The sequence below is a fragment of the Martes martes genome, assembly GCF_963455335.1.
Source record: "Martes martes genome assembly, chromosome: 8".
Lineage (NCBI taxonomy): Eukaryota > Metazoa > Chordata > Mammalia > Carnivora > Mustelidae > Martes > Martes martes.
Genome location: NC_137895.1, coordinates 77,625,783 through 77,642,363, shown reverse-complemented (window position 1 = coordinate 77,642,363; position 16,581 = coordinate 77,625,783). Strand labels below are relative to the sequence as shown.

Sequence of the window (16,581 nt, the reverse complement as noted above, 5' to 3'; positions counted from 1 at the left end):
CAGTAAAAATATTTTTCTACAGCATTCCATCTAAATAGAAAGGCAATTAGAGATGGTTGACCTTTTACTGGGTCTAGATCAATTCAATAAGTGTGAGAGTATGGAGAAATTAAATGTAGACATTTTAATATGTGATATTCTGATCCTTTCAGTAGGAAAAGGCACTTCCTTACTAAAATTATCTACATTTATTATAATCATTAAAAGTATTTACTTTTATAAGAGGCCTTTTGCATGTCGAAAACACTCTAACACTTAAGGTTTTCTTCAAAAGTCTTGGATAAGGGAGATTCTAGCTAACTGGACATGTTTTATTTCTTAATCACTATCTGAATAACATGACTCAATATGCGAAATCACTTGATCTTAGTTTTGAAAGTAAATGTTAAAGATGACTTTCATTTTTAATATTCACAATATTAAGTAATTTTATATATTTTTTAAAAGGCTAAGACAATCTATACTCCAATGTTAAAAGGAACTCCATTTTTGATCATCTGCCTTATCTCAGAGAAACTTCTTGAGGGTACAGCAGAACTCAACTGTACTTTGAAGCCATTGCTCACTGGATTTTGTTCACCTTTCTGTCTTGCAATGCTCTGTAATCATCATCACTGAGCTCTGTCCAGGTTAGGCTCTCCAGGAAGCCAACTCTGAGAGTTAGATAGTGTGCTGTTGCCTCTGTGGAAGGGAAAAGAAGGCAGCAGGAGTGGGCAGAAGGAGAACTGAACTAGGATACAGGCCCAGTGACACCTGCAGGGAGCTCTAGAGCTGGAATTACTCCCCCGCCTCCACCCCGAGTGTTCCAATTCAGGCTAAGACGCCAGGCATTATATACCTACATCAGTCTCTCACTGGACGGGGGCCTCCTGGGAGGGCAATAACCTTGGGTGAGGAACTCTCTGCATCTAAGATAGTCCCTGAAGGGGCTGACAGTTGAAGTTTTTCATTGAGGGCACTCTAGCCGCTGGGGTAACAAGTCCTTCCTGAAGGGGGACCCTTGTAGCACATGACATGTTTTCAAATTCAAAGAGGCTGTGGTTCTCATACATTCCAGTGTGTTTGACCACAGTGGCCGCTCCTTTCTAGAACTCTCTCCTCTTGGCTTCCCCCACAACTTTCCTCAGTCTCCTTCTGGCTCTATAACAATTTCACTTTTTCTCCTTTTCTTCTCCCTTTCCTGTTTCTCAATATTATGTCCTTGACTCACAACTTTCTTCACTTTTGAGTTTTCCTCCTCACTTTTACATCTTTCTGGGTGATCTCACACGACACACATCTATATGAACCAAGTTTCTGTTTTGCGCATTCGCTGTCTGCCAGACATCGCTCAGATAGCCCATAAAAGAAGCCAACAGCCTCTTCTTCTCTCCCTTCCCCAGGCCTCGCTTCCCTTTTGTCTTCTCTAGGTAAATTTCACTCTAACTACCCAGTCTCCCAAGCCAGGAACTTACTGAAATTTACTTCCTCATGGGTCCCAATCCTTTCCTCCCTTTCACGTTCTTTCTACCACTAATTCACGTTAGCAACAGCCTCCACATTGGTCTCCCCTGTAGTCTTGAACACCGTCCTCATCTCAAGCTCAGCTGCCCCGGGACCCACACCCCCACCAAGTCCACATGCTTCCCCATCATCAGAGTGATCTCTCTTTCGGAACAAAAACAAACAGAAAATCCAGTCATGGGCTACTCTCTAGGGTTTGGTCTTGTGCTAGGAGCCTGTCTCCGGCTTTAGGTTTTAGTAACACAGAGTATAGTTCTCCGACTCCAAGTCCATTCACACCTATCATCTATTTGCCACCTTCGTCACTCTTACATCTTTTTGGTTTCCTTTCTTCTCTCTCCCCAACTCCCCAAGCCCCCCAGCAGGTTGAGCACCTCTGCCCTCCTATAGCAGCCTGGCAACATCTCTGCTGATAGAGGGCTTCACTTACATTGCACGGGAATTCTCTGCTCATGCATCTTTGCTACACAGTGTGCATTTCTCAGAAGTCAAGTCACATTTGACTCTGCATTCCACGACAAAGATCAGCATGTAGCACATACCAGGCAATCAGAGCTTACTGAACTGCATGTCTAGAGTTTCAGGCACATGCTAGGTGGTTGACAAAAGCAAGATGCTATTATGATGTATCCTCATTTGTTCTTCTGATAGTAAGGAATAGACACCTCATTCAAATAAATGAGATGTGGATGGATTTATTATAGGAAAGTTATTAGCCCTGGAAAAATGAGGCCACTCTGAGGACCTGTTTATTCTTAGTCCTTCTCTCTCTCTCATGCCCCAGGTGCTTTATTTCTTACATGTCTCTAATTCTTTTATACATCTGAGCCTCACAGACCCTCAAACTTCCCAACCTGCTTACAGTCTTCTCACTCTGAAATCCTTTCAGCCTAATCCCATTCCTAAGGCTTGTTTCCCAGCATAAATTTTTGAGACCAAAATCATCTAATGGAATCCTCAACTTCATGCACCAGGTGACTGGCCCTGATTTCATTAGCTGTTAGGCACGGGGTGGAGAGGAAGGCTGAGTTAGATATAGTCCTTCACCAGTAGCTATGGGTAGGACAGTTTACTCTAAAGAGGCTGTGGATATATAAGACACCATGACCAACCCCAAACAGCATCTGCTGGTAGGTGAAGGTCAAACGACAGATAAGCACCTGACCTGCCTTCAAGGAACTCACAATCCAGCCACAGGAATTGACTATAATAAACTGATGAACATGAAAAAGGAACCCCCCAAAAGATAAAATGTTGCAAGAGTTCCAAAGTGGAAAGGTACACATTAAAAAAGAAAAAATCAGTTAATTGCAAAGGGCTCTTGGCCTGAGGAGACATTTGAGCCAAAGGGGCAGGGTATGTACAGCCAGTGATGGAAGAAAATAGTGGATATGGGGGGAGGGCCACAGAAGCTGAAGAAAAAGAACTGAATTAAAAGGATCCAAGATGGAAAGATGACTTAAAAAGAAAAGCTAAAAGACTCATCTGGGGGTATTACAGATTGCATTTTGGGAAGACCAGTTAGAGAGAGAGAAAGATGAAAAGGAACCTAGGGAAGGCTCAAGAGGTCTCTGAATATACTAGAATAAGAAGTTTTACTTTATTTTATAGTGCCTGGGAGCCACTGGGTATTATTCCTGCAACAGTAGTCAGGGTGGACCAGCACACTGACAAATTCTAAGTGGGAAAGTTCTTACCATAATATTAGAGAGAGTTAATAGAAGGGACTGTGGTTCTGGGAAGGCTGGAAATGATACTGGGGAACGTGTAAAAGTAAAAGAATGAGAAAGTCACTGTGTGGATCAAGAAGACAGAAGTACCCATTTTAATTTGGCGTTTTTGTGCTTTATTGATGGCAAGGACAGTGAGAACTTCACTGGTGTGTTAAGGAATGTGGGGCAAGGATGAAGGTTGGGAAAAGAGAAAGAGAAGAGAGATTTAAGGAACTCAGTGTAGGGTAAAGGAAACTTCCACATATTTAAAAATTATGGGAAGCGATCCTGTAACTCCCTATTGGGTTTTCTGTGAAGATGAAATAAGACAAGGCTTAGGAAAAAGTGCTTAGCCAGTGCTTAGACTATAGTAAAGGCTCACTATCAGCCTCAGTCAATATTGTCATTGTTGTTACTTTCAGTGCAGGGTCTGTTTCAGTTCATGTTGCAAATTCATGGATGCAGGCTGTGGGGAGACCTTTGAGCTGTGCCACAATAGTCAAATGTATCAATCACCTCGGTGTCATGCAACAGTGTCCACTCAGACAAGGACACAGCCCGGACAGCTAGCGCCATTCTCCTTGGGCTTTTCGTGAGACTGGAAGCAATTTCTTTTCTCTAATTTGCCAAGCGAGTAAGAGGAGAATCTTACATACCACATTAGAAGATCTTAATGAAATCTTATAAACAGTTCTGTGTTAACAGTATGAGCTTTTAGATATTTGCCCACATTTTGAACAGGTTATTCAAAAGCAGTTAACACCCCATTGATAATTTCTATTATTTAGCCACTCAAAAAGTTACATTTGGTTCATGTATGAAAAATCAAACTAAGAAGTCAATAGATTTAGGTATTATCCTCCAATCTCACTCAGAAATAAATCTGTCACTAGCTCAGGAATGACTGACAAGCTATTGAAGCTCTCTTGGTCCAGGAGGGCTGTTTAATCAGATTAATAGGAAACAAGCAATTTGGTTCATGTCCATAGAAGGGACAAATTCAAATTACTCATTTATTAATTCTTTAGAGGTTAATAAGTAACCTATTTTGAAAAAAAATCACTGTAGATAACAGTTATATCCTATGCACATATAAAAGTTAATAGATGCATAAAGATGCATGAAAACTGCTTGGTGGGATTACTGGATCTACCAAAACTCTAGATTCTTCCATCTGTGTTCATGCTGGAGCCTGATTGGCCCAACTCCAACTGAAAATAATTTTCTTGAAATGACATTCCCTCTCCTCTGCCAACTGAAAATCTTTGCTCCTCTACAGGAGCAAAAATTATCAACAAAATACAAACTTGACCTTATTTCACACCTAAGCACAACATTCTGATCGTTTCTCTAGCCTCCTCAGTGAGCCCACATTTGCTTTTGTTTACTATGGTTATAAACCTGAAACTGTATTCTATGTGGCCCATGTTATCAGATCGCTAAACATAGAAAGAAAATGTGAAAAAGTTCAATCTCATGATGATTCCCTTACAGAGAAATATATATTTTGTTCTTGGCCATGTGTTTAGGATTCACCGTTAATCTTAAATCTTCATGTGTCCTTGTAAACTTTAATTTGCCTTCGCTTTTAAGAAATAATAACAAAGGAAGCAAGAAGGTAGATGACCTGAGGATTACAAGTCTATAAATAAATATGATGTGAAGAATCAGGTGTTAATGTTTGTGTGAGCTAATTCATCTTAATATACCAGCTAGAAATGCTGAGGCTTCTAATCTCAAGTCACTTTTGTAAATAGTGTCCTCTCGTATGGGGGCAGCCGTGTGCCCTCCCAAACACCTGGTTAAGAACATACTCACTTTGATGTGTGCTCTGAGCTGCCTCTCCTCCAAATAAAAATAGAAACTAGTTTGCAGCACCACACGGGGCTCCAGTGTATATTATATGAGCCTATCACCGGTTTCCTTTGATATCTTATCTATTCCATTAACTCAATAAAATAGAACGCAAAGCTGGGGACGAACTGTAGGAGGGCTCCCCCTGGAAAACACATCCAAGACCTTTAAGCTGGGGTTTTAAGTTATCTAATAGAAGCCAGTTAAATGGAAGCTAATACTTCATTTTTCGCCCCCTTTATTAAAGATCATAAGTACTGCAACTCAGGAGTAGAGAAAATAAAATAAATATATGGAGGAGTACAGGTGGAGGCAATAAAAAGTACAGCTTATCTATTTTCTCAAGATTTAGGAAGCACTTAGAGGCAAAAGTCGCAGACAAGCATTTTAAAAATCCACAACAAAGACTCTCGCTCCTTAACAAATACAGTAGTCCTTCCTGGTCGCAGTAAGCCTGCTTGATTTCTTAGTAGAATGCAAACAGCTTAACCTAGGCATAATCAGGAAGGAGGTCACCTATGATGTCCACCATATTATACTTTTATATCAATTTAGTAATTCAGGGGAAAAAAGAATAGATTGATTAACCACTCCCCTGCTCTCCTACCACCCAAAGAAAATCAAAGCTAGAACTCAAACTCCCAACAAACCAAACTAAAGGAAAGTGTTCCACCTAGAGACTGTTTTCATGAGTCAAAGTGGATGAGAGCTTATCTGGGAAATGAATATTATGTTAGCCCATCCTTGCAAGTTTGTAGGGAAAAAATAAAGCAAAAGGTATTGCCCCTAGTGTAATTAACAATGTTAATCTTCTTTTTCCTCTCTACGGTGATAAAGGAGTCATTTTTGTATTTAATTAATGCAGAGGATCATTTTGGAAACTGGCTAATGAGCCTCTGATCACATTACCATGAAAATGTGCATTAACATTGCAACTGAGGAGGCTGTTTCATGTGTAGCAAATCCACTTTGTAATTAGCCCACTGTGAAATGAATCACGTCAGGGGGAAATCTGAGGGAACCAGTAGGCAGTGGGCACTTGGCTACTGCTGTGCCCACAGACCACCAACATCCCAAACATTGTCTTTCATCAGCAATATTGTCTAAGAACAAAAGTAGCAGTGTCTCACATCTGGGACAAACTGCAAAAAGGAAGGAATAAACTTTATTTTGCCAAACAACAAATCCGGACTTCAGCATGCACCCCAGGGAAACCTGCTTAAATAAAATGGTGAATTAAGAGAATCCTATGAAAACTATGAAGGCTAGGGATATAGTTTTTCTTATTTTTATTCTGAAAAACCCTCAGATATACATTAAAAGACAACTGAATTTTCATATTCTCCCTAAGACAAAAACATATTGTAATAAGCTCCTGAAATTAATTTCTAGCACCAGGGAGACAAAAAAATAAAAAATAAAAAGGATCTAAGAACAAGTGATAAGAAAATCCCTTTATCTCCTTTTTAAGCCAAGACATATACATATTTTTTTTCTCATATAATACAAATATACCAGGTGATCCTCTTAACCCAAAGCAAAAATTCCTAATTAATCAAATAATTCCTCTGGCTAACAAGATTTGGCAAGAAACTTTTCCTGTCGATTCAAAATAACTGAGATCACAGACCTATAAAATCCCAACGTTAATGTAGCCACGATACGCTTGATTTTCAAATGTCAACACTATTCCCAAATGAAAGAGGTGTCTCAAAATATTACAGTGTTACTCCTTTGACTTGACTGACATCTTGGCAGGAGATACAAAAAATGTTAAAAAGAATCCCACAGGAAGTCATCTGAAGGGGGAGTGGCAAGGAAACCCGAAAACTGCCACCCAAAACCAAAATAAAAAGCCCCCAACCAGCAAGTCTGCTCTCAATTCTGAAATCTACTGAAAGAAAAAAAAATAAAGCTAGCCACAATTCATTTACCATCTTTCCAGACAAACACAAAGCCTGGCTGCTGAGGTGCTGGCATCAGACCCTGCACTCACCTGGGAAACTTCATACAGCAGTTTGTAGTGTTCCTCTCTTTTCTGAAAAGTGCACAAATTGCAGCCCATTCTAAGAAGCAGAGGGAGAGAGCAAATCTTCTAATTTCCCCAGACCTGAAAGGCAAGTGAACTGAAAGGGAATCACCCTCCAGACTTGACTACTGTTTTTCATCAGTCACTTCAGCCCAGAAACACAGACAAACCGCTGTTAGCTGGAAGCACAAGCCAGGCTGGTGTGTGGCAGCATGCTCTTCTTCGCGTTCCCTAAGTATCTTGCACTCACGGATACACACACAGAGTTTCCAGTCAGTTCATGGCAACACTCCCCCTGTCTCTGCATCAGTGCACATGACTACACAGATTCCAGCTCATGAATATTAATAGTGCCTCATTGATTATTTATGACAGAACATGTTAGCAGGGAGGGGTGTCATAGCTGCTGCTGATGACAGATGAATATTCACTAATTAAGAAGCAAATGTAGTGTGGTTAAACAAAATTCACTTGTGTCAATACCATCTCTGTTTATTAAGGATAGAGGGGGTGAGCATAGGGCATTTCAAAAAGGAACATACACTTAATTTCTCTGTTGATGTAAGGTTTTAATATGGGAATAAGAAATTCAGAAACAGAAATATACTTGGTTCACATCTCCATGTTTTGCAACAATTAGAAGAAATATTTTCAGTGTTAGTAAGTCAAGGGGAAGATGAATGGGAGCAATTATTTAAATTTACAAAATAAACACAGAAGCAAAGGAGAATTTGGGAGTGATGTGGGAAAGGAACAGAAAATGGGGGCTATCATTCAGTTTTAATTCTGATCCTATAAAAAACACTGAATAGTTCATGTGTAAAGACCATTACCTACCAGAGAGGAAATAAAACACATTTTCTTAATCTAAATAAAGAACGTTTAGGTGAGTATGAAGAGATGATACTTGTACAGCTAATAAATATTTTAATTAGATAATAAGGGCATATTTATTGAATATGAATTTGCAGCACTATAATGCACGTGGGTCTATATTTAAAAATCAGACAAATAGAATGTCTTTTCTGAGAAAAATTTCAAATGCTTATAGTATTTATGCTAATTTTATTAAAGTCATATATAATATTTCAGAAAGCTGACATTGGCAATATTTAAATTCTAATGTAATGCACAATGACTCCATTTATGATTCTATATTTAGAGTTCATAATGACAAAGGTGAACACAGACTTAAAAAACTCAGCTTAGATGTTTAGATAATAGAAGTAATGCATTTAATTTCACATTCTCACAAATACATATATTATATTGCAAGCTGGCAATTTTTATCCTTTATAGATACAGTACAAACAGTTAAAGCAGATAATGAAAGAAAATTCCTTTTGTTCCTATTCTGACTTAACCACAACCTCTGCTAATTAAGAAGTATGTCCTTGTTCCAGCACATCTTTAAACTGGACAGGATAGCAGGTGGGTTCCAAAGCAAAAATAATTACTTGGAAACTGATGACTGTGGTTTGGAATGACATTGGATCTTGAAGATTTTTAATTGCTCATCACTTACGTAGAGCCACTTTTTGGGGTCCAATTTCCTAAAAGCGCTTTGTCAAATGTTTAGAATCGATAACAGGAAATGATTCTAATGAGTACTAATTGTTAACAAATTGGCTTTGCAACTAGTAACACCTCAACACCAGCAAGTCTCAAAGAGGTGAGCAATCATCTGCTGCTTATCGGTCGTTTCCCTTGGGATGTAATAATCCGATTTTCTGGGCCTAATTTCACCTAACAGCTTGGACGAAAGCCAAGCTGAGAGACCTACATGAAAGTGGCATCGTAATAGGGAATACTGCTTGTGACCAAAGTTCACCGGGACTTCCTGCAAATTCGAAACCACTTGTAGTCGCTATTAATTATTTTGATTCCATTATGGAAGGAAATGTTTTCAAGGAAGTATCTGAAAAGACCTTTTATGGGAATCAATGCTGGGGATGAGCGGGAACGATCTTCTGTAGGTGCAGTGGTAAAATATACATATTTGATGCTTTAAAAAAATGTTAATTTTCTCTGAGTCTCTAGCACCACTTCCAAGGAAGTGTTTTTATGCTGGAGTCGACATCCTTAAAGTGAGCATTGCTTATTTATTTATTTATTTCTTTTTCTGAAGGATTCTGAACTGCTAAAGTGAAAGAGTTAATGATCTCCAGATGTTGAAATTCTGTACTTTACAAGAAATTAGAATGCAGTAAGGCAAGGATGGTTCAGTCATCCATCAATGAAAGTGTCTGCTTCCTCTACTTATAAAACTTCTTTATGAGACAGGTTTTGAAAGCTAAGTAGGAAACCTAATTATTAAAGCTATTGCTGCTTATTGGAGCTTTCTTCTCAGAATATTTTGTAGTTAGCTTTTAAAGGAAAAAACAATTATAACTTTCAAAAATATTTTCTTAGTCATCAGAAAGTAAAGAATGAGCATTCCACTGAAGTCAGCAATTTCAAACTGAAGTTATTCATTCATCCATTTGTCTTGGCTGTTTGTGTCTGTTCATTACTAGTGCCCCTGTTCTTTTGTTTCTATTTCAGGAAGCAAGGGCAGCTTCTCTAATCATTTGTCAAATGCTGCCTGTGGCCCATATACTCTGGAAGGCTTCCATCTTCTGTTACTAATGGGCTCATTCCATTGAACTGGAGGGTGTTTAGAAAAAGGGAACACATATTCCAAAGTTCTCTAAATTTCATTAGAATACAAGGCTTTAGAATTTCCAGTGACTAAACTGCAGAATCTTGTGTTGGAATGTAACGTCTGGAGTAGACAGGGCCAATGAGTTAATCCAATGAATTTTGGAACACTTAAATAAAATAAAATAAAATTTTTAAAAAAGAAAAAAAAGAGGTGCCTGGGCAGCTCAGTGGGTTAAATCCTCTGCCTTTGACTCTGGTCATGAGCTCAGGGTCCTGGGATCAAGCCCCGCATCAGGCTCTCTGCTCAGCAGGGAGCCTGCTTCCCCCTCTCTCTCTGCCTGCCTCTCTGCCTACTTGTGATCTCTGTCTGTCAAATAAATAAATAAAATCCGGGAAAAAAAAAGAAAAAGGAAAAAAAAACCAATGTCTTAAAAATACAAATGGATTAGATACTATCTGTGGTAGACAGTAATAATGTGGGATAACATGGTTTAAAAATAAGCTGAGGGGTGCCTGGGTAACTCAGACAGGGGAGCATCCACCTCTTGATCTTGGGTCTTGGTCTCAGGGTTGTGAGTTCAAGCCCTGTGTTGGGTGTGGAGCCTACTTAAAAAATAAATAAATAACTAAATTAAATTAAATGCTGAAAAAAATAAATAAAAATAAAAGTAAGCAGAGAATAGAGGACTATCTTTCTGAGTATCCATGCAAAAATACTCTCCAAAGTGCAAAAACATTTGTTGTGTATGTATTTCAAAATATACTTATTTATTTTTATTGCTTTTAATTTGTGTTAGTTTATTCTCCCAAAGTGCAATGGCTTGCAAAATTGGACGTACTATCGTTAAGATCTATACTGGCATATAAGAGGGTTAAACCGAGGTAGCTGAAAGGAAGGAATACAGAATTTATCCTGCCTGCTTCTCCTATATAAATGGTAACGCTGAATTAACTACAGTAGATGAGAGGGAGTTTCTCCTTATAGAATTATTCCACTGAATAAATGAAGAAAGAATGATAGAACATGCTCATGCCGGAAATCCTTAATTAATGGATCTAGGTACTGAGAATTAATGGCTGCTAACATCACACACACACACACACACACACACACACACACACACACACAATCTGACAGAAGAAAATGAGACCACTCTTGAAAGAGCATTTCCCAAAGTGAGTAAATTAGAGGGAATTCAGAGAACAGGGAAGAATATTAAACTATACCATGGAGATGTGATCAGCCAAATCCAGACTGCGAGTAACCTGACATACATAGATACATATTCCCGTTTCTTAGAGGGAGAGGGAGAGAGAAAGAGAGATATGAAAGTCTACAGATTAAAGGAGACTTTAATGACATTTTTAAAAAGGCATTACTAAACTACATTTTTTGGTATGTACATCATTTTGGGTCATAAAAATCCTGCCTTCTTTTTAGAGGATGCTTGGTTACTTCTGAGTCGACACTTATCTGCCTAACATTTTCTAAGGTTTAGTATCTTATATGCAATCACAAAGAGATGAAGAGCTGGAGGCTCAGAGACACAGCGACTTACCCAAGGTCAAACTGAGTAAAGAGATGTGAACTCAGTTCTCCAAGGACAAATTCTGCGGTGGAATTCAATAGCTAAGTTGCTGAGCTCTCTCTCTTGCAGAGGATGTTAGAGCCACATCAATACGCACTTCCCTGATTCTGACAACCGACCGAGGACACTGAGAGTAGTATTTCAAAGCAGTGAGGAGAAAGAGAGTGAGAATGAGAGAGAGACTTTTAAGAAGATCTAGTTTAAAATAAGGGAAAAGATTATTTCTGGCTTTAAAAAAAAACACTATATTATGATTTAGATAAATAACTAAACTAAAATTAAACTTTATCAAGGTGTTGACTTTTTTTAATAGGTCACAGCTAAATACCTTCCCTTACTAATACACCTTGATAATGGATCACTGGGCACTGTACTGGAGTGCACACTAGGAATGACCAACCCATCCCAGTTTTCCCAGGACTCTTATGGCTTTAGCTCTCCAAATTCTGTATCCCAGAGCCCCTCAGCCGTGGGCAAACGGGTCACTTGAGTGCACGCTTCTATTTTCAAGCTCCAGCAAAGCTGAACGGCTGTGTAAATTTCCCCATCTTCCTACCTTTGCTACAGATTGTACCTCACGCTGCATATTCTTCAGAAACTCCAGAAATCATTCTGTGGTCCAGCTGAAATGTTCTTTCCTCCCTGGCCTCATGAATTTGGAGAAGTGATCTCTTCACTACGGAACTTCTAAACCCTCAGTGGATTTTATCCACACCCATCTCGAGCTATGCATCATTTTCTACTTCACATCATTTTTATGTAGATGCTTTACCCCTCAGGGTAGACTATAAGACCTGTGAGGGCAGTAGGACCGTAAGTCTGGACAAACTGGGATGAAGTGGTCAATTGCCCCTTGACCTCCCAGAACTCCTAGCGTGATGCTGGTCATGTTGACGGTCTTCAATAGAGGACTACTGAGTGAATGGATGTGACTGGGAGATTAAACAGACCTGATTCTGGCAAAGTGACATAATTTGTGTTTGTGTTTCTATACCTCATTGCTGGGTAAAGTTTTTTCTCCAGTAGGGCTGCTTCAAGAATGTTAAGTCAAAGGACTGAAGAACCATAAGCATAAGATATTTAACTTGGTTTAATTCTAGAAACATCAAATTGAGAGTTTATGAAGTAAAAATTTCTCTGACAGGTATGCAAATAAATGAGGTATGATCACACGTGTTTTATCAGTTATTTGCACATTTATGCATATATTTTATATGCACCTTTAAAGTTCTATTCTGTCTCACATATGAGTGAATTTATTGAATACACATGATAAATTATTGGGCACTGATCATTTGCCTGGTAGTATAGGAATTCCAGGTGTCTCAAATGACATCCTTTTATTTGATTTTCACAGTGTCTCTGAGGTAAATACGTCAGATATTATCCTTTGTTTTTTTTTTTTTTTTTTTTTTAAAGATTTTATTTATTTATTTGACAGACAGAGATCGCAAGTAGGCAGAGAGGCAGGCAGAGAGAGAGAGAGAGGAGGAAGCAGGCTCTCTGCTGAGCAGAGAGCCCGATGCGGGGCTCGATCCCAGGACCCTGGGATCATGACCTGAGCCGAAGGCAGAGGCTTTAACCCACTGAGCCACCCAGGCGCCCCTATCCTTTGTTTTTAATAAAGAAATAATTAGGTGTTGAAATTGCCAATGCCAGGAGACCTAGAGTCTTTGCCCTTTGATTTCATCCAGTGTTTATTCATAACAATGTGCAGTATCAACTACTCTCATGATTTTACAAAAATGCTCTTGCTTAGAGTGTCCATGTGTCATCCACTTACTTGGTTATAGCTCAACATATCAGTGTATAACCCAGCATCCTTTTCACATTGTTCTCCCTACTTGGCCTTGTTGATTTTGCATCTACAATTGTGGCTTATAGAACTAAAAGTACTTTGCCCACTTATAAACTCCTAGGAATTGTCAAGTCAGTAGATGAGACTGCCATAGAAAGAAAAGGTATGGATCTCAAGGAAGATGACTAGGGTTCCCATTTGAGACCTGTCACTGTTGTCTGTATGGCTTTGCATGCTGACATAATACACACCTTGCATGCTGATTCTGAAGATGAAACGCAATAGAATCCAGAAGAAGGGATTCATAAACTCTGAAGTATTTTGTCCATATTGGTGTGCTGGTTCAGCATGGGTTCTAGGCGCAGTCTGCTCTGGAAGTTCCAGTTCCCCTAGTTTCTACCTATGTGATATGGGGCAAGTTATTATTTTTGTTTATCTTCCCTGTTTCTTGGTTTCTCATCTTTAAAATGAGAATATAATGGCACCTGCCAAATAATTACTGCAAGGGATACAGTTGTTGTGATGATCTTATGTGTCAGGTACACCTGGCATATCATACATGCCCAATAACATACTGGCTACTAGTAATCACACAAGTAGTATGACAATGGTAATGATGATTACTCCTGTAGACTTCTAGGTTATCTCTTCATGGTTTTTCAGTCATAATAAATCTCTATTACATTATTTGAAATTCACTTGGTTGAAACTTTATAGTCCTATTCCATCCACATCATTTGCTAGTGTATACTTGTGTTGGTCATTCAAGAGCTCCTCAAAGGTTTTTTGTTTCCCCACCCTTTATGTAAAAGAAGTACCCATTATGTATGTAAACGGGATACACACACACTCTGTGTAAAGAATGTAATGTAATATATTCAGAGTAATAATCCTGATGTTCTTTTTATTTATTTTAATGGATAATGTATAAATAATGTGGACATAAATGTGCAAGAAACCAATGATAGCATGTGAAGCAAGATTCATAGGAAGTAGGTAGTCCCATCTTATTTCTTTGAGGAACTTTATGACTACTAATCTATCCCAGAATAACACTACCTTTCTTGATTTGGTCATCTATAGGCCAGCTGGCCATACACATACATCATATTTTGGTAATGTCATACTGTTCAGCTTACATCATAGGTAGTATTTAGGGTTTCCTCAGAACACAACCATCACCATTTTCAGTTCTACAAAAGTAGTCTAGAAAATGATCAGTAGGGGCACCTGGGTGGCTCAGTCGGTTAAGCATCTGCCTTGGACTCGGGTCATGATCCCAGGATCCTGGGATCGAGTCCTGCATCAGGCTCCCTGCTTGTCGGGGAGTCTGCTTCTCCCTCTGTCTGCCGCTCTCCCTAATTGTGCGCTCTCTCTCTGACAAATAGATAAATAAAATCTTAAAAAAAAAAAAAAGAAAATGCTCAGTAAATACTTCTGTTTAGCCAGTATTTATTAAATGGTACTATGATCAGAGCATGATGACAATTCCTAAATATTTTTGAAAATAAGAGCTAACACTTACATAGTATTTTTTCTATACCAGGCATTGTTCTAGCACCATACATTATTAACGTAATTGAGTCTTCATATCAACCCTCTGGGGTAGGTATTATCGATGTCTCCTCCTAACATGGGTTGTAGATGGGTTACATGAGTAGTAAATTGAGGAACCAGGACTTAAACCAAGCGGTCTGGATCCACTGTATAAACAGTCTTTTTTATTGCCTGTCACTCGGAGATAGTCATCATGATGACAAATTCCTAGATGGCTAGAAGAAGGCATTCTGGTGATGCCTGAAGCACAGTGAGATGTAAGAATTTCCCAGAGGACAAGGAGTGGAGTCTAAAATTAACTCCCAGGTTCCAAGTTGTGTCCTCAAGCATGGCTGCATAAAATAGATTGAATAAATCTAAGCAATTTCATAACTTTACTCCACTCCACTGGTGATGGGGTTTCGCAGCACTGAATATGTACCGATAACTGTAGACTATTTTTCTTTCTTAATGTTTGTTATAGGAGGAAATATATGCATGGATAGTAGGGCAGTCATATCTCCATACTAAGGAATAATCATCAACAGTTACATAAGACAAGTAAATTTGGAGATTTTGAGAAAGGTGAAGGTATAGATTAGCTGATGACTCCCAAATTTAAATCTCTAGATTTAACTTCTCTCCCAAGCTTCAGACCTACTTATTCATGGACTACTACATTAACATGTGGGCTAGGCATAGCACATTAAAGGCAACTTACCAAAACTTCAGTCGTAATGCTCTTCCACCAAGACTGCTCTACATGTGCTCCCTATCAAAGGCTGGGCTGACTAGCCTCAGGAACTCAAGTCTGCCTTGCCTCTTCCCCTTTCATCTAATGACCAAGCACAGTCATTTGGAATTGCTCAATCTCTCCTTTTTCCCTTCCCAGACCACTCTTCTGGGTTAGGTTACTGTTTATTCTCTGATTTATCCTTCATTCACTCATGAATATTTAGCATTTAGAATAGTATAAGGAAGCAACTGTTGGGTTCTTGCTTTACTCTGTCTACAAACACACATTTACAAGCCCATTTTCCTGGCCCCTAGGCTATTACCTCTCTCTCTCTGTCTCCATCTCTCTCCAACACAGAGACACACAGACATACACTTTAGCAAAAGAGAACACAAAACAGAGTGTTCCTGCTCTAGGTGCAGAGATCACAATTCTTCTAGCACCACTTTTTATGTCTTTTGGAATATTTTTCTCTCTCTCTCTCTCTCTCAAGGGTTTTAAGTAATCTCAACACCCAACATGGGCCTCGAACTCACAACCCCAAGAACAAGTGTCACATGCTCTGTTGACAGAGCCAGCCACGCACCCCTTTTTCTTTCTCTTTTGACATTAACAGTCCCAAGACTCTACTTTTCTATCTGGTATCATGATACATGATCATTCCTCCCTCATCTTTGGACTTCACTCACCTATTTGGTCATTATGATGATATTCAAGATACATAAAGTCCCAGATCTCATGGAGAAAACTTAGGTGAGAGAAAGCAGTAAATAAATAAACAGATCACTGTTGTATAAACTATCCAGGAAATAATAGGGGTTATGTAGGGAATTAACACAGGGTGGTATGATAGGGAGTGAAAACCGGCTCATCCTTCTTGGATATTCTAGGGCCTGGATTATCTATTCTTTCCTTGCACACTTATTTATATGCGTATATAAGCAAGTAAATATAAGGATAAATAAGACAGGTAAGTGGACAGCAAGCAAAGAGATGACATATTTTAACACACTGCTCAAGGTCTGAAGTTTTTTGCCACCTTTAGGGTCCCAGAAAATCACTTAACTATTGTGGTCTTGGTGTCTCCAGACCTTCCCCATTCCATTGCCACGTTTTTCTATCATGGAAATGGCCCTAATGTGGTTGTCTGAAACACGCACTACAAGTCAATATGTTTGTGT

The 16,581-nt window shown here is 39.0% G+C and overlaps 1 protein-coding gene across 2 annotated transcripts in view; it reads right to left on the bottom strand.

Annotated features, from left to right (window-relative positions):
* PDZRN4 (PDZ domain containing ring finger 4) overlaps positions 1–16,581 on the bottom strand; it is a gene marked incomplete at its 5' end in the record, with an annotated part of 346,436 nt that overhangs the window by 123,425 nt on the left and 206,430 nt on the right. The window contains one exon of one of the 2 annotated variants that reach the window (XM_080810036.1): positions 7,066–7,134. The exons of the other annotated variant lie outside the window; for it this stretch is intronic. Coding sequence (XP_080666162.1) covers positions 7,066–7,134 — 69 coding nt within the window. Of the gene's footprint in view, positions 1–7,065; positions 7,135–16,581 lie in introns of those variants that run through there. 2 annotated transcript variants of the gene reach the window in all.